Below are 17,073 nucleotides of genomic sequence, written 5' to 3'. Positions count from 1 at the left end.
CAAGAACCTTCTTGAAGAAAATGCTACCATATGATCTATGAGTCATTAAAGAATTTAATGAGAAAGTGTTTTGAATAGATGAAACTAAAAAAAAGAACATCAAAATCCATGAGATATAGTTTCTGCTGATCTTTATTGGTGAGATTTCTCCTGAAAGCAACTAAGAGATAGGTTTTGTTTTTCTAATCCAGTGTACTAATCTATGATGTTTGATTGATGAGTTTAATCCATTTACATTAGGGTTAATATGAATGGGTGGTACTTTGGTCCTGTCATTTTAGCAATGGGTTGTTCATTGATTTAGTCTTCTGTTGTTATTTTACTGAGATGTTCTTCCATCTGTTGATTTGCTCCCCATGTAAATGGCTGCAGTGGCAAGGGCTGGTCTGGGCTAAAGCCAGGAGCTTCATCCCAGTCTCCCGGGGTGGCTGATGTCCATGCGCTTGAGTCATCTTCTGCTGCCCTCCAGGGACATTAGCAGGGAGCTAGATTGAAAGTAGAGCAGCCAGAACTTGGACCAGTGCGACAGGCAAAGACTTTATAACTCCAGTCCCTTCTACACCAAAATTTTAAATAGCTAGTTCTCATCAAAAAATCGATCCATTTTCAAAAAAATCATTCATACACATAATAGAGTGGGTACTCATTTAATAAAGAGTTAAAGTTGGACTAATTAGTCATTTCCACATGGAGTATTTTGCCTTTCAGCAACTCTGCAATTCTCAGACTCCTGGGTTGTGGCTGCGTCCTGTGGGGTCTGTGTGCCAACCTGCAGGAGAGGGGTGGTGTGGGCACCCATGCTTGGAGGAGCATTGGTTAGCACCCATGCCATGGGAGAGGGATGTTGCCAGCATGCTGCCAGGGTTGTTAACACAAATTTGGAAAGCACTCCAGCAAGACTGATTTTTTTAAAGAGCAAGAGAAGGCGCTGGTGAGATTTAACAAACACAAACCCATTGAACACAGATTTAGTCACTTTGGTGTCAGAACCGGTTGTGATTGTCTTGTTTCACTCAATACTCCGTGTAGTTTCTTGGTATTTTATTTATTTGCTTTTAATTTGAAGGGAGAAAGAGAACTCCTGCCAGCTGGTTCACTCCCCAAATGCCCACAGTAACTGGGGCTGAGCCAAGCCGAAGCCAGGAGCCAGCAGCTCCATCCAGGTCTCCCATGGGAGTGGCAGAGACCCAAGGACTCCCAGCGTGTGCAGTACCAGGAAGCTGGAACTTGCAAATGAGATGGGAGTTGAAGCAAGCAAGCTATACAGGGCTTAACTGCTGTCCAAAAGGCCTGCTTTTTGGTACCCTTTTTGATATTTGCTTTTGGTATAGCTGAACTAATTGTGTTGGGTATTTATAGCCTATCAGTGTATCTTCCTCCAGAAGCATATTTTAATGACCATACAGTTTTTTGTAAGTAGCTATTCAAAATTCAAAACTTGGGTAGACCACTCATTTGGCCACAGAGCCCATGACCTCGCACAGCTGTTGGGAAAGAGCAAAGCTCCCAATCGCAGAAACAGGCTGTTTGGACCGAACTGAAGCTCTTGCCCAAGCTGTGGCCCCCAGGGAAAGGTGAGTGCCGGTGGCTGTCCCAACTGGCTCCTCCTCGGGCTTCTCCCAACAGCAACTGCCGCCACACGTGCGCATCTGGGACTCGGTGACATTGAACACTCTGCACGTCATTGGAGTTGGCTTCTTTGACCGTGCTGTCACCTGCATTGCGTTCTCCAAGTCCGTAAGTGCGAGCCTGCCAGGTGGGGCAGAGGGATGGAAGGATGAGCTCAAGGTGAGAGGGCGAGAATGCCAACGAGCCCGCCACTGCCTGGTGCACCTGTGGCTTGGGACACCATGTGTCTCCTGGTCCCCTGCTTCCCTTCCAGAGGTCAGGAATGGACCCTGCCTGTTGAGAGCCTCCCTATCCCCATACCCCAAGCTCACCTGCTGTCCCTGTGGGGCAGAAAAGTGAGAGTCCAAAGCCACCGGTGGCTCTTCCTTAAATACCATGTTGAAAGCTCTTGTTGAGAAGCGAAGTCATTGCTCATTTTTGGAGCCTGTTCAGCCTGTTCTACCCTCAGATACAGTCTTTCCATGTCTCCCTTGTGCTTTCCAGAACGGAGGAGGCCATCTCTGTGCCGTGGATGACTCCAACGACCACGTGCTGTCCGTGTGGGACTGGCAGAAGGAGGAGAGGCTAGCCGACGTGAAGGTCTTGCCCTCACCCCACCTGCCCGGAGCCATTCCCTCCAACCCCCCAAGTCTCATTTCACATGGGCAGAACCCCTGCCCTTTAGAGCACTGGCCCCGTACCCTCCCCAGGCCTGTCAGGGCCTCCCTTCTCTGCACACAGTCTGTAAGGTCCTGTTTGTTGTCCTTACCGTGAAGCCGCAACCCTTTTAATTCAGTCATGTGTCTGTTCACTTTCTCTTTCATTGACTCTGGGCTTGCACGGCCAGATGTGGGGAGGCACTGGGTGGTGAGGATGGAGGGGTACTGGCTATCCAGGAGCCTCTCCAGTTGTGTGTGTGGTAAGGAGGAGGAGGCAGGTGCAGGGCAGGTGCAGGGTGGGGGCAGGGTGTGTGCAGGGTGGGGGCAGGGCGGGTGCAGAGTGGGTACAGGGGGTTTGCAGGGCAGGTACTGGAAAGGAGCCAGAGCCAGGGCTGAGGCACTGCTGCGAATTCAGGAGTCGCCCAAAGCAGACACACGTGGGGAAGAGCCGCAAGAGCTACATTCCCTCCCCGGGGCATCTTCATACACTTCTTTTCCTCCCTGTAATCTATTTTGCACAAAATGTCAAATTGACCGTGTAGGCGTTCCCATTCTGTTTAGTCATCATTAGAATCCCTATTTTTGCAGAACTGACAAGGAGTTTCAGTCAAGGGCAGGTGAAGTGGCAAGCAGAGTCAGCTCGACCACGTGGGAGCTGGGGTGGGTCACCAGGCCACAGGCGAAGTCCCTGGAAGTCCACCCAGCAAAGACTCTTAGGGGAAATGGACAGGATCAAAGAGGCTGTATAAAATGCAGATTCCTGGGCCTCTCCTTCAAGATTCTGATCTTGGATAGTAGGGGAGAGGGCGTGGTAAGAAGACTTAGAGATGAGCATTTTAACCTGTGGTTGGTCATGGCTGGGAGCCCAGGACCAGAAGGTGACAGCAAATGCTGGCGGGTCCCAAGTTCCCAGTATTCCTGGCTAGCCCCTCCTGCAGAGCCTGCAGAAGGCCTGCTGCCTGCTGGCCGAACAGGGGCTCCGAGATGCCCCTGGGCTTTTGGGAACGGACAAGAAAGGAAAGCTAGGGTCAGAGCCAGCTTACAGCATGAGCGAGCAAGGCAACGGGAAGAAGCATGGGGCGGCTCGTGGGCCTGGATGAGGCGCAGGCAGGGCTCGGGGTCACGCACCTCGGTGACGCTCCTGCTTCCCGTGCTCTGTTCAAGTGCTCCAATGAGGCCGTGTTCGCCGCGGATTTCCACCCCACTGACACCAACGTCATTGTTACCTGTGGGAAGTCGCACCTCTACTTTTGGACTCTCGAGGGTGGCTCCCTCATTAAGAAGCAGGGGTTGTTTGAGGTAAAGCTCCCCTGACTCCGGGAGGCGTAGGTGGCGGGTGAGGCTTTCTCGGAGCTCGACCGTACCCCAGCCTTAACCTGTTTTTCTGGCACACGTTGGGGCTGCAGTGAGGACAGTCAGCCCCAGGGTCTCTCACACGCTTGAGGAATCCCTCTGTCAATAAAGCGGTCAGGGAGGGAAAAGGAAGGGACGGGGTATGAGGTGGGGGCTCCCATCTTTGCCAAAGGGGCACTCTCTGGGGCTTTGTGCAGGTGCCAGGGCTCAGCGCAGAGGCCACAGCCACCCTAACCCAGCACCCATTAGCCTCCCAACACCCTGCTCTGCCACAGGCTTCCGGATGTTTGGGCCGTGGACTTCCTGGCACGGGTTATACAACGGTAGACAAAGGCGAGAAAGGGCTTCCACGGTGGTTTGGAAGCTAGTCCAGCATGGGGCTGCTTGGCTTCCAGCTCCAATTCAGATATGTTTGATAGAAAGGTGCGTGCCTCTGTGTACTGTGTTCTGCAGAAACAAGAAAAGCCAAAGTTTGTCCTCTGTGTGACGTTTTCTGAAAATGGTGACACCATCACTGGAGATTCGAGCGGCAACATCTTAGTGTGGGGAAAAGGTAACCACGAGAGGATTCTGGGTGAACTGACGTGTTCGTTAACATGGCGGGAGCACCGTGACAGCCGGTCACATGGGATCGCATGAACATCTGTCACTTGAAGCACAAGATGAGCAGGAGACTGGTGCATGGGGGCGTGGCCAATGTCACATCCTCCAGGAACCTGGGGTGGGCTCCGTGGTGCATGGGGGCGTGGCCAATGTCACATCCTCCAGGAACCTGGGCTGGGCTCCGTGGTACATGGGGGCGTGGCCAATGTCACATCCTCCAGGAACCTGGGCTGGGCTCCATGGTGCATGGGGGCATGGCCGATGTCACATCCTCCAGGAACCTGGGGTGGGCTCCGTGGTGCATGGGGGGTGTGGCCGATGTTCACATCCTCCAGGAACCTGGGGTGGGCTCTGTGGTGCATGGGGGCGTGGCCGATGTCACATCCTCCAGGAACCTGGGGTGGGCTCCGTGGTGCATGGGGGCATGGCCGATGTCACATCCTCCAGGAACCTGGGGTGGGCTCTGTGGTGCATGGGGGGTGTGGCCGATGTCACATCCTCCAGGAACCTGGGGTGGGCTCTGTGGTGCATGGGGGCGTGGCCGATGTCACATCCTCCAGGAACCTGGGGTGGGCTCTGTGGTGCATGGGGGCGTGGCCGATGTCACATCCTCCAGGAACCTGGGGTGGGCTCCGTGGTGCATGGGGGGTGTGGCCGATGTCACATCCTCCAGGAACCTGGGGTGGGCTCCGTGGTGCATGTGGGTGTGGCCGATGTTCAGGAACCTGGGGTGGGCTCCGTGGCTGCACCAGGAGTTTAGAAGAGCACCATGGTGCCATTACCACCGGCGGTGCAGCTTTAAGACATTTCTTTAGGAACCTTTCCTGGTCCACATGGCATGTGGCACATATTTACCGGGTGCTGGCATATGCTAGATGCCACGAGCTTTCCCATGAGTCCTCTCCAATCACCACCCCCATCCTCTGTCAGAGTTTGGCAGTTGGTTAAGGAGACTCTCCACTCAGCACATATGTCCTGAGGGCCGTGATAGAAATGGGGAGATAGCCCTTGCCTGTCCTCAGGGTCTCAGAGTATGAACTGAAGCCGAGGATGGAGACAGCCACCAGTCTCATTTCAAGATGGCGGGGTGACCTGTCGCCTTCCTCCCCTGCTCTGATGCCTTCTCCAGGGCTCCTGCGAGCCTCAAAACAGTCCTGGGGGTGAGCAGCAGCTCCACGCCAGGAAGTGGGCCGTGGGCAGACAGAGCAACTGAGGCTTTGGCCCAGCGAGCTGCATGCTTCCATCAGCTGCCGTGGCCTGGGATTGCTCCGCAGCTGCCCCGTGGACAGTCAGGAATGGGGTCCTTCGTACATCTGTGTCCTGTGACGTCCTGCCCAGCCATGTGGCCTTTAAAAACAAGCATGAGGTGTGAGTTGAAAGTGGACAGGGATGAGCCTTCAGATCATGTGCCAGTCCCAATTTTCCCCTGGTGTTTAGGTACCAACCGGATAAGCTACGCAGTTCAGGGTGCCCACGAAGGTGGCATTTTCGCACTCTGTATGCTAAGAGACGGCACCCTGGTGTCTGGAGGAGGCAAAGACCGGAAGCTCATTTCTTGGAACGCAAACTATCAGAAACTTCACAAAACAGAGGTGAGGGAACAGAGACCACTCCGGGACTGTGCCGTGACCCCACATTCCCTGCCCTCAGCCCCATGGGTCTGAATGCCTGAGGCTACAGTGGTGAAATCCACCCCTTCAGGTGTGAGGGACGCACCTGTGGAGGCAGCCAACCTCAGAATGAAACACTCTTTTTTATAGTTGTATTGCTGCTGCCCACATAGGGCTTCTTATTCCATGGGCAACATGGCATGGCAATGTCCTGCATAGCATTACATAGTGTTCAGTGTCCCAAGCCACCTAAAAGGGATCCCAGGGCTGAGAGGCCATGCCTAGGTTATGAGCAAACACCATGCTATTCATACAAAGGACCGAGCGTCCTCCAGCCACGGTGTCCATGACAGGTCCTGGAATCCGTCAGTACCAAGAAACAACTGAGCCAACCACAGAATGGCATCTTAAATGTCTTCTTTCTCTGTGACTTTTTCATGCAGATTCCAGAACAGTTTGGTCCGATACGGACAGTGGCCAAGGGGAAGGGGGACATTATCCTGATAGGCACGACCAGGAACTTCGTGCTCCAGGGCACACTGGCTGGGGACTTTGCACCCATCACTCAGGTATGGTGAGCCCTGCTCCTGTCCTCCCTCCCCGCCACCCTGCCATGCTGTGCTGTGTCTGAACCCCCCAGCAGGTACTGACCCCTCTGGCAATGCTGACCTCCCCTGGCCCACACTGAGCCAACCTCCACCAACCTGGTGGGGAGGGGAGGAGCCGATTGGGACGATGACAAAGTTACCCCAGCTATGTGGACCAGGCTTCGGGGGCCCCCAAGTGTGTTGGCCAGGGTCTCAGAGAACTCCCACCTGTCTTGTTCATGCAGGGCCACACCGATGAGCTCTGGGGACTGGCCATCCATGCCTCCAAGCCTCAGTTCTTGACTTGTGGGCATGACAAGCATGCCATTCTCTGGGACGCTATTGGTCACCGACCTGTCTGGGACAAGACCATAGAGGTAACCGTGTCTGTGATGCTTCCGCCCTCCTGAACATTCATCTGGAGCCAAGTCTGATTACTTGTCGTGCCATGGATTCCAAAATGGCCCTGAAGCAGGTGTCTCTTTAGAACCACATCGCCTGGGGTGTTCTCATGCACAGAGAACCCAAGTTCTGTGCCGAGCTGTCCGAGCTGGAGCAGGTGTCTTGGCACCGGCTGCAGTGCTAAGAAGGGCGTGGTGGAAGCTGCCTCCTCTTGAGGGTTCCTTCCCAGTGAGGATGGACAGGCTGTGCATAATGCAGGCCAGAGGGGGCAGCATTAGTGTGAGAGTGGTGCCCCAGTGCCCTTGGAGTGTTGGGCTGCTCCCACACCACATACAGACAGCCGCGCTTCTCTGCATGCGTGTTAGCTCAGCAGCCTGAAGGGTTTTCTCACTCCCATCTCACTGATCAGGAAGTTGAGGCTTAGAGAAGCTGAACAGCATGCCAGGGTTCCCCAGATGGTGACAGGTTGTGTTCTGTACCCTGCCTCACATGCGCATGTGGTCCCAACAGCCCCCTTGGAGGATATAGCACCCCCACAAAACCAGCTGCTGCCAGCTGCCCTTGTCCCCACCTCCCACCCCCAGGTGTGCGTTGTATTTCCTCTGCTTCCACAGGGGCCACTGGGGTCAGCCGGCTGGTAGGGCCTCAAAGAACGACGTTGTGTAGGCCTTGATACAGGGCAGGCTACAACAGAGTATTCGTGCCATGCCTGTCACCCAGTGAATGCCAGAGATCAATGGGACCAGGGAATATGCGGGGTGTGTGGCAGAAGTGACCATAGCCAGCAAGCCCAGCAAGGTGCCAGTGAGTGGGAGGGCAGCCCCACTGGCATCAGTGCCCGGCCCTCCTGCACTTAGCCCCCATGTCTCCTGTTCCATTCTGCCGTGGGTCTTGCTGTACCCAGTCTCCTCGTGCTGCAGTCCACTCCAAATTACTCCACTGAGTGAGCTCCATGGAAAACACAGATCCCACCAGCTCACCTTTGTAATAGAAGAAGCCTCCCCAGCTCTCCCTCCCAGCGATCACAACCTCGGGGGCCAGCGCAGCACCCGCCGGCCCCGTTTGCCATCCATGCACTCCCTGGTATGAAGAAATAGTGCTGGTACCTTTCTCTGTGCACTCAGCTGGGCTGCAGTCTGCCCTCTGATTCCACTGGGGGGTACTGTAACCTGTGAGCCACAAACCTACCACCCGTGCCACCATGAACAGGGCTCTGCACTGGGAGGAGCCTGGCCCGGGGCTCCTCCTGCTTTTGTCTGTCACCTCCAGTGCGTGTCGGAATCTGTGCTCCCAGGACCTGGAACAAACCCTCTACATCTGCATCCCGTGCTGATGTGGGGGTCGTGTGTCCAAGCACAGCAGACACATGTGAGGGTCAGTGCCAGGGCTGGATTCTGTGAACCCCAGCTTGGAACTAGAGCCTTCTGTTGGTCTCGCATCTGCTTACTGCAGGTAGGCAAGGACGTAAGAGAAAACCGCTTAAAAAGAAACTTGAGTATTTTTGAAACACGACATGTAGGAAAGCGTGGAGAGGAAAGAGACTTTGCAAACAGCCGGTAGCCCTGAGGAGGCAGAGCTGTGTGTGTGTGTGTGTTTTGCTACAGTTTGGATCTGGCCATCAATTTACATTTCCTTTACAACATTTTAGGATCCAGCTCAGTCTTCTGGTTTTCATCCTTCAGGGTCTGTGGTTGCCGTTGGAACGCTGACTGGGAGGTAAGTCCAGGCCGTGGCAGGTGCTCACACAGCACCCTGGGCAAGAGGCCTTGCTTGGGCTGGGTTTCTCTGGGGACAGGCACAGCTTCTAATGACTTAGAAGAATAAATGATCAAGGAAGAAACATAAAGCAGTGGTCCTTGCCATTCCGAATCCTGAGAAAACCCAAGCGATGCTGTAGACCATTCTATGAAAGTAATCCCCCAACACACACACACACACACACACACACACACACACACGACTCTGCCGGCATCCTGATCTAGAACTGAGCAGGGCCGTACCCAGCTTCCCTTCACCACTGCCTGCCCGACCCCAGCCCCAGGCTGCCACTTGCTGACATCCACTCTGGGAGTGCCTGCAGCATGCCAGGCAGGAGAGCCCCGTCTGCATCCCAGCTTCCCCTGCGGCTGCTGTGTGTCCTGAGCCAGGGACACACATCCTCTGGCTACATGTTTCTATCATAGAGCGTTGGCCTGGCCGCATGGTGTGAAGCTTGGAGGAGGGCTGCCTGGCGGGGGCATTCTCACCCACTGCCATGCCCTTTTCGATCAGACTTTATGTTGAGGCTGTCGTGGTGCAGCAGCACCCCACTTGTCTTGAGGGGGTACATCCCGAGGACCCTCGTGAATGCCTGAGCCCATTGTACCCCATGTTTCTGCCCATACATGCACACCTGTGATGAAGGTTAACTTGCCAGCGAGGCATGGAAGGAGATTAGCAAAAGCTATTAATAGCATGAAGCGACCATAACCCTGCACTGTATGAAGGTGCTGTGGGGGCAGCCTCTCCCAAGGCCTCACTGCACCGTCCTTACGCTCCTCCGTGTGGGGACGCAAGATGATACAGTGCCTGCCTGAGCAGAGGCAGAGAGGCGGATAATGGAGACAGAACATGTGATTCAAAACCGGGTACTGCTTGTTGCTGGAACTGCATGATAGGGGCGTGGCTGCCTGCCGGTGTCAGACCGCAGGAAGCAAGCTGTGCAGAAAGCAGGGCCACTCCCTCCCCTGACGACAGCGTGCCACCAGGATGCCAGCTCCCCTCCCATGCCTTCTCCCCCGAAATTGGGTCGTTTCGATTCCACTGGGACAGTAGAGGGGGCGGAGGGAGTTGGGAACCACTGGTGGGTTGAAGGCCACGGTGTCTCTGGAGCTGGCCTGGGCTTTCCCCTCCTTCTGTGGCCATGTGGCGGGGAGGAGGGGAGAGCTCTGTGGTGCTCTGCTGGAAGAGACGTCCCGCCGGCTGACACAGTGCCATCAGTCTCCAGGTGACCATGCCATGTGACTGCCTGCCTTCCCTGCCAGAGCCTCACTGCTCTCGTCACCTTTGCACAGGTGGTTCGTGCTTGATACAGAAACCAAGGACCTGGTGACCGTGCACACGGATGGGAACGAGCAGCTGTCTGTCATGCGTTACTCACCAGGTTAGAATTCCCACCACCACATCTCTTGGGCCTGCACGCTCCCCAGGATGTGTGGTGCTTTACAGGAACCATTACAAGCCTCTCTGGAGTGAGGTTTAGTGGTGGCATGCTGGGGGTTCTCCTCCCTGGGGTCACTCTGCTCAGGTGGTTTTGTCTCTTCCCGATGTACGGGCGATATGTCACCTTGCTTCTGGCTCCTTCTGCTTTGGGTGATGCCTTTGTGATGGAGCTGTGTTACTGTGTGAGCATCAGTGGTAGCATTCCATTTTGTGGGTGAACCATGTTGTGCTTGTCCATGCTCTCTGAACTGCTGTGGGCTGTGACTTACAGACGTTGCTGCCCTCAGCGTCCTGTGTGTGCCTTCTCGCACGCTTTCTCGTTCAGTCCCCGTGGATAGATTTCCAGGGGAACGATTGGCATATTGTATGGAACGTTTGTGTCTGACGCTTTCTGAAGCAGCCAGGCTGTGTCTGCACTGCTCTACATTCCCACAGCAGCGTATGAGGGTTCTGGAATCTTCTCACCATGACGGTCTTTCTGGCAGGTGTCATGGTATTCTGTTGTGACTTTGATTGGCATTTCCCAAATGGCTACTGAGCTTGAACGTCTTTTTTCATGTGCCTGTTTGCCATTTCTGTGTCATTTTTGGTGGAATATTTACTCAGATATTTTGCCCATGTTGACTTGGATTGTCTTACTTATTGAATTGAAAAACTTTATTCCGTAAAGTCTGGCTTATCAGTTTGTTTCCGTGATGAATCGTGTTTCTGATATACCAGTGGTGAAGGTTTCCTCCTGTGCTTTCTCTTGAAGGGCCTGTGTCTTGTCCCTCACCTTTAGGTCTTTATCTGAACTTTAGCATAAGCATGTCAATTTCTCATGTCAATAAACATACCAAGGCTTTCCTGAAGTGCTGACTGCTACAGGAGAAGCCAATCCTTCCCTGAGCCACGTGGGTGGAGCCCCCAGCCCAGCCCCTGGCCGTGGGGAAACGCTTCTGTTACACTCAGGTGACATGGGCAGATGCCAGTCTGTCAACACAGGGCGGGAGGATGGAAGACTGAACTTCTGGAAGAACTGGTCTTGGACCAAGAGAGACCTTCTGTCCGCTGATTCACTCCCCAGACGGTCTCAACAGCCAGAGCTGAGCCGTCTAAAGCCAGGAGTCAAGAGCTTCCTCTGGGTCTCCCACATGGATGCAGGAGCCCAAGCATTTGGGCCGTCTGTGCCACCCTCCCAAACCATTAGCAGGGAGTTGTACTGGAAGTGGAGCAGCCAGGACTTAAACCCGTGCCCCTGTGGGACGCCAGCGCCGTAGATGGAGGCTTAGCGTGCTGTATCATGGTGCGAGCCCCTGGTCTGTAAATCTTCCAGGTCAGTATCAGGTGTGTGAGGGGCTGCGCAGTCACTGGCAGCGGTAAGCCTACAAGGAAAACTTCCACCTCAGGCTTCAGAACCACACTCTGTCACTTCTTAGAGCCACAGAATTGGATGCCTGCCTGGGATGGACCAGGCAGCAGAGCTGGGGAGTGCTGTAGCATCACCTGAGTGGGGATCCTGACAACCGAGAGTCTGTGGCCATCTGGTATCCGTCAGCTGTGTTTTATTAGCATTTTTTTTTACTTATGAAATGTGTTACATCAGAGGGTCTTATGCGCCAGCTACTGTTATGTGGGTTTTTATTGAAACCACAGTCAATTATGACTGTTGGCAAAACACCAACCCCTTGCAGGTTCATCGAACACAAGAGTGTAGCAGTGCCGACTCTTCCCACCATGGCCATCAAGAAGCCGCTAGAGCCCTTTGTGGTTGGACCAAACACAATTTTTGCAGATTTAAAATCGAATGCTTTTGCAGAAAAGAAATAAAGGGCGGGCACAGTGGGTCACAGGCTGATCCTTCCCCTTGTGGCACCAGCATTCCATATGGACGTTGGTGCGTGTCCCAGCTATTCCACTTCCCGTCCAGCTCCCTGCTGTGTGCTTGTGGCCTGGGAAAGCAGCGGAGGATGGTTCAAAGCCTTGGGTTCTTACAACCCGTGTGGGAGATCTGGAGGAGGTTCCCGGCTCCTAGCTTCAGATCAGCTCAGCTTTGACCACTGTGGCTACTTGGGGAGTGAACCAGCATTGGAAGACCTCTCTCTCTCTCTTTACCGCCCCTTCTCTTTTTTCTGTCTGTAAAATCTTGCTTTAAGATAAGTAAATATGAAAAAGAAGAAGAAATAGAAGAAGATAGTTTCATATTCATGAAATCCAGCTTAAAAAAAATGCCCAAGAGACCAGGATAAGGATCCACACGGGAAAAGAGAGACCCCTGTGGGCCAGGGCAGCAGGCTGGGCCCTGTCGTCTGTTCATTCTCTTAGGCACGTCACAGTTTGAGATCTGGATGTTTTCTGTGCAATGAAGCAGACCCTGGTGCCCACTCGTGTGACTGCTGGCATCACATCCTGTCCACCAGCCTGTGCCTCCTGCCCCTACCACTTGGTGTCACACTCCCTGGGCTGTCCCCCGTGCGTGCAAGTGCAGCAGTGCCGTCTGAGCTGCCAGTCCCAGGGGTCACGGAGGCAAGCAGCACAGCTTATGCCGATGCCATGGCTGGCTGTCACAGCCTCAGAAAGTTGAAACTTGGTCAGCAGAGCCGTCTGGGGCCTGCTTGCGTGAACGCAGGTGGAAGGGCCTGGATTTGGACTGAAATTGCCTGATCTTAAAGCCCACGGTTTTGGCTGTCTTCCTGGGCAGTTGTTGCGGCAGGAAGTGACTGTCCATGGGGAGGGTCACTGCGAGTGGCCAAGGGCTCTTGTGATGGTTGTGGCAGGGTTGCCAGCTGACCCAGGCGGCCCACTCCTGCCTCTGCCTTCCCAGTCTCTGCTCCCGCTTGCACACGCCCCCGCCCACAGGGAGCTGGTGCCACTGAGGGGAGCTCTGCTCTCAGCAGTAACCCTGGGCACTCTCCTCTGTCTCCCAGGGGAGTTCTCTCAGTGCTGTGTGGTAGGGATAGAGGGCTGCCACCTGGCCACCCACTGTCCTTTCCGATGGGCCTGGACTGCTCCTCCCTCTGCTGCCCTGGGGTGGGAGCTCCTTCGTAGCTTCGGGAGCTGGCCCTGCTCTCCCGCCCCTGTGAGTCCCCTCCCTGTACTGGCACACAGCCTGGTTCTTCAGGCCTCCCCAGGGCCCCAGAGAAGTGGACGCCAAGTGGCAGCACATTGGGACTGAGTGGGAGGACCCTGGGGTACTGAGGCTGACCCACTCTTCAGTGGTGGGCACGGGGGTGCCCAGGCACAGGTTCTCTGATTTGCCGTGGTTGTACAGAGTCTGTGAATTGCCCAAGGTTATGTTCTGGCCAGAAGCATTTCTAGAAGATGGCTTTGGAAGGGTCATAGGACTTCCCCAGAAGCAGAGTGACCTCTGAAGGTCATTTAGAACCCTGGCTGTGTTGTCTGAAAGGTGGGTGGGGACCACCAGCACCCTCCCCCACCCGCACCCCAAAAGGAGTAACGTAAAATGCTGTTGCATGCCTTTGCAGACGGGAACTTTCTGGCCATCGGCTCCCACGACAACTGCATCTATATCTATGGGGTGAGCGACAACGGTCGGAAGTACACCCGCCTCGGCAAGTGCTCCGTGAGTGTCCACTCGCCTCCCAGCCATGCCCGCCAGCCTACCTCCCCACAGGGCCGTGGACGCTCACCTGGCTTTGCTCCTCAGGGTCACTCCAGCTTCATCACGCACCTGGACTGGTCTGTCAACTCCCAGTTCCTTGTGTCCAACTCCGGAGACTATGAAATCCTCTATTGTGAGTAGCCACCATGCCCCCAGCTTGCTGCGCCGCCAGCGCCAGCTCGAGGTCCCTCTCCGTCCTCGGAGGAGCCTTCAGAGCTTTCCCCGAATCTCCTCACACCGTGCCTGGCTCCTTCAGGTGCCTTACAGATAAGAAAGTTGGAAGTCGACTCAGACACAGGCCCCAGGTCCCCGCCAGTGGGCAGGGAGGTCACGCATACGGGATGGGGGAGGGGCAGAATCGCAGGTACCAGGGAGGAAGGGGGCCTCCCTCCGGTCCCCCTCATCCAACTCTCCAAGAGAGATGGTTTTCAGGGACGGCTCTAGAATCTTCCCACAGTCTTGCCTCCACCAGTAGGAGCTCAGTTGGGAAACATTCTGGGGAGCACTGGGGCGTGCATTTTGAGGTCACCAGCCTGTTTGCCTTTACCAGGGGTCCCCTCTGCTTGCAAGCAAGTCGTCAGCGTGGAGACCACGAGGGACATCGAGTGGGCTACGTACACCTGCACCCTGGGCTTCCACGTGTTCGGTAGGCCCCTTGCCAACAGTGCTGCGCAGCACTGTGTGCACCTGCTCTTTGGGCACCACCCTGGCCAATCCCCGTGGCAGCCCCGCAAAGTGCTCCCCCATGCTTCTCGGGCAGAGCCAGGCGCGCCTAGTGGCCTGCCTAGGACAGAGCTGGCTCCGGCTCCCTTTCCGTGCACAGATGGGCCTTGAGAAAAGTCCTCGGCTCGGCCAGCATGATCTCGGTGGGTCAGATGTGTTCGGCCCCCTACAGAGCTTGTCAGCATCTTAGAACTGTCTGGCCCCTCCGTGAGATATTTCACTTCTTTTCAAGTTCAGCCAAGGAATCTATTCATAACTGGCTTCCAATGAAAGCAGAGTTTAGTGGAACCAAGAGAGAAGACAGTGTGTGGAATTTCTGTGTGGGAGGCCACGTATCCTTCAACAGGTCCTCATGGATCCAGCTCGTCCCCGTTTCTGTTTGTGCCATACTAGCCCCCCCTCCGCCCCAGGGCGGCCAGTAGAGCACCTGCTGTGCCCTCCACTCACTTTCAGCCAACGCTGGGGTCAAAGGCTTTCCTGGAGCCACAGAGCCAGCCCTCCACTGCCCCAGCCAGCACTCTGGGTGCCCCCAGACACAGCATCACAGAGACCGCCAGGAACAGGTGTCATAGCCAGTGGTAGCGACAGCTGCAGGCGGCCCCTGGTGAACAAGTCCTTTAGGAGAGCTGTGACATGCAATGAGTTACCAAAAACAAACAAAAAGAAAGCCACGTTAGGAAATGGGTGGCCTGGGGTTCCAGGAGTGACCCCCCCCAGATGCTCCAGGGAGAGGTGGAGGCTCCAAGTTCATGACCAGGGCTGCAGCAGACAAAGGGGCCCCCAAGGAAGCAGACAGCCCGGAGAGCTGTGGCCACCGTTCTTGTGCCGAGCAAGGGTTGACTTACCAAGAATGGCTGCAAGAGGACAGCGGTGAAGTGGCCAAGGCCAAGAGCTTTCCTCGGGCCTGTTTCTGAAGTCTGGTACTTCAGGCAATTGGATTTGCTGGCTGGAGCTTGTGGCATGTCCAGTAATTTCCACACTGTGTGTTTCAGGAGTGTGGCCAGAAGGTTCAGACGGAACCGACATCAACGCCGTCTGCCGGGCACGCGAGAAAAACCTGCTGGCAACGGGCGATGACTTTGGCAAAGTGCACCTCTTCTCCTACCCCTGCTCACAGTTCAGGGTAACAGACCTGCCTTCTCCCCCAGACTGAGCCCCACCCAGACTGGGTCCTTGGGGACTGGTCGTGGGTGAATATGGCAGCTGCAGGCACCCACGTGACCCCGGTACCCATGATTTCAGCTCTCGTGGGCCTCCCCCTGCCTCCGGGAAACCCCTGCCCTGGCTTGGCCTGCTGGGTCTGGCCTGTCTTCCTCGGTAGCTCCTGGGGCCTCTCTCCTTTGCCCTGTGCTGCAGGCCCACCCCTGGGCCTGTAACACAACCTCCCTCCCCTGGACTGCCAGTCCCAGCCCTTGGTTAGAGCCATCATCGGGCCACCCTGAGCCTGGCACAGTCCTCCAGTACTGAGCATACCTAGCTGAGAGCAGATCGCTCCCACCCCTCCAGGCAGTGCAATCCTCTGTACCCTGTGCACAGAGCAGGTGCACAGCCGGGAGCTGTGGTGTACCAGAGGGTTAAAAGAGCACCTGAGGCTGGGATTCAGCTGCTCTGTGACTCCTCACAGCTGGCAATGCAGTAAGCTTCCCCTACCTGTCATTCTTTAGGCTCCGAGCCACATATACGGTGGGCACAGCAGCCACGTCACCAACGTGGACTTCCTCTGCGAAGACAGCCACCTCATCTCCACAGGTGGGAAGGACACGAGCATCATGCAGTGGCGGCTCATCTAGTCCCTGTGCACGGACGAGGGCCACGGAGCTTGTCCCAGAAGACACGGACCCACGTGGTACTTGGTCACTGTGATTTCTGTTTTGTTTAAAAAGAAATAATCTTACAAACCTCAGGAAAACCATGCCCTCTGCCAGTTACCTTAGCCTAGGGAGTGTGCATGGCATCGGAGCAGCCGTGCTGTTGTGCTATTCTAGTCCCCGCTGTGAAGCAGGTGCGTGTCGGACGTGGGAACAGTTCCAAGGCTTGCATTGTGGTGACATCAACAGGAGGAACTGGTGTATCCTTAGAAACTTTTCTATGAACTCTTCAAAAATGGTCACAGAATGCCTTCAAGAACATTGTATATACTCTTTCCTATTGTACCGCCTAGCTTCCCAAGTCCAATATTTATGATAATGATGATGATAAGGTACTGCCCGGTGAGCACCATGGAGGATCTATCACTCAAGACACAGAATTGCTGATTTGCACAGCTGAATCAGGAAATACAAATAAGAGACTTCCTTAGGATAATTTTTTTCTAAGGCTTCTTAAATCCTCTCCTTGGGAGACTGGCGGGAAAGGGGTCATAGCTGGGTAGATGCTACTCCCGGTTAGCGCTAGCAGTGTAGCAGGTGGGGGGCGTCTCGGAGCTTCAGCCTCCGCACACACACAGCCAGCGTCTTGCCGCTGGCCTCTCCGCTGCTTGCTGATCATGTGCTGGACAGATCCGTGAGCCACTTGGCCACTTCCTTGTGTTTATTCACGGGCATGCTATGGTATTGTGCTTGTATAGGATCTTAGCAATTCATAATAAATGCATAGGGCCAGGCATTGCCACTGCACGCAGCAAGCACTGGACGTTGTATCTTACGACCAACAGGCTGAGTCAGAAAGGTCTCAGCCGCCTCCCCCAGGGACTGAGGACAACTGCCCGCCCCGTCCGTGGCGTGGAG

General features: G+C 55.1%; 1 protein-coding gene across 3 annotated transcripts in view; it reads left to right on the top strand.

The window, feature by feature from the left end:
* EML1 (EMAP like 1) overlaps positions 1-17,073 on the top strand; it is a 115,108-nt gene extending 98,035 nt beyond the window's left edge. For all 3 annotated transcript variants that reach the window (XM_058655323.1, XM_058655324.1, XM_058655322.1), the window contains 14 exons: positions 1,627-1,737; positions 2,113-2,208; positions 3,432-3,566; positions 4,074-4,173; positions 5,661-5,815; positions 6,277-6,402; positions 6,666-6,797; positions 8,471-8,538; positions 9,876-9,964; positions 13,488-13,585; positions 13,670-13,757; positions 14,175-14,270; positions 15,340-15,470; positions 16,012-17,073. In XM_058655323.1, coding sequence (XP_058511306.1) covers positions 1,627-1,737; positions 2,113-2,208; positions 3,432-3,566; positions 4,074-4,173; positions 5,661-5,815; positions 6,277-6,402; positions 6,666-6,797; positions 8,471-8,538; positions 9,876-9,964; positions 13,488-13,585; positions 13,670-13,757; positions 14,175-14,270; positions 15,340-15,470; positions 16,012-16,137 — 1,551 coding nt within the window. In that variant the 3' untranslated portion in view covers positions 16,138-17,073. The remainder of the gene's footprint in view (positions 1-1,626; positions 1,738-2,112; positions 2,209-3,431; positions 3,567-4,073; positions 4,174-5,660; positions 5,816-6,276; positions 6,403-6,665; positions 6,798-8,470; positions 8,539-9,875; positions 9,965-13,487; positions 13,586-13,669; positions 13,758-14,174; positions 14,271-15,339; positions 15,471-16,011) is intronic.

The sequence above is a fragment of the Ochotona princeps genome, chromosome 26, assembly GCF_030435755.1.
Source record: "Ochotona princeps isolate mOchPri1 chromosome 26, mOchPri1.hap1, whole genome shotgun sequence".
NCBI lineage: Eukaryota > Metazoa > Chordata > Mammalia > Lagomorpha > Ochotonidae > Ochotona > Ochotona princeps.
Note: the sequence above shows the minus strand (reverse complement) of the source record. Positions and strands in the feature narration are given on the sequence as shown.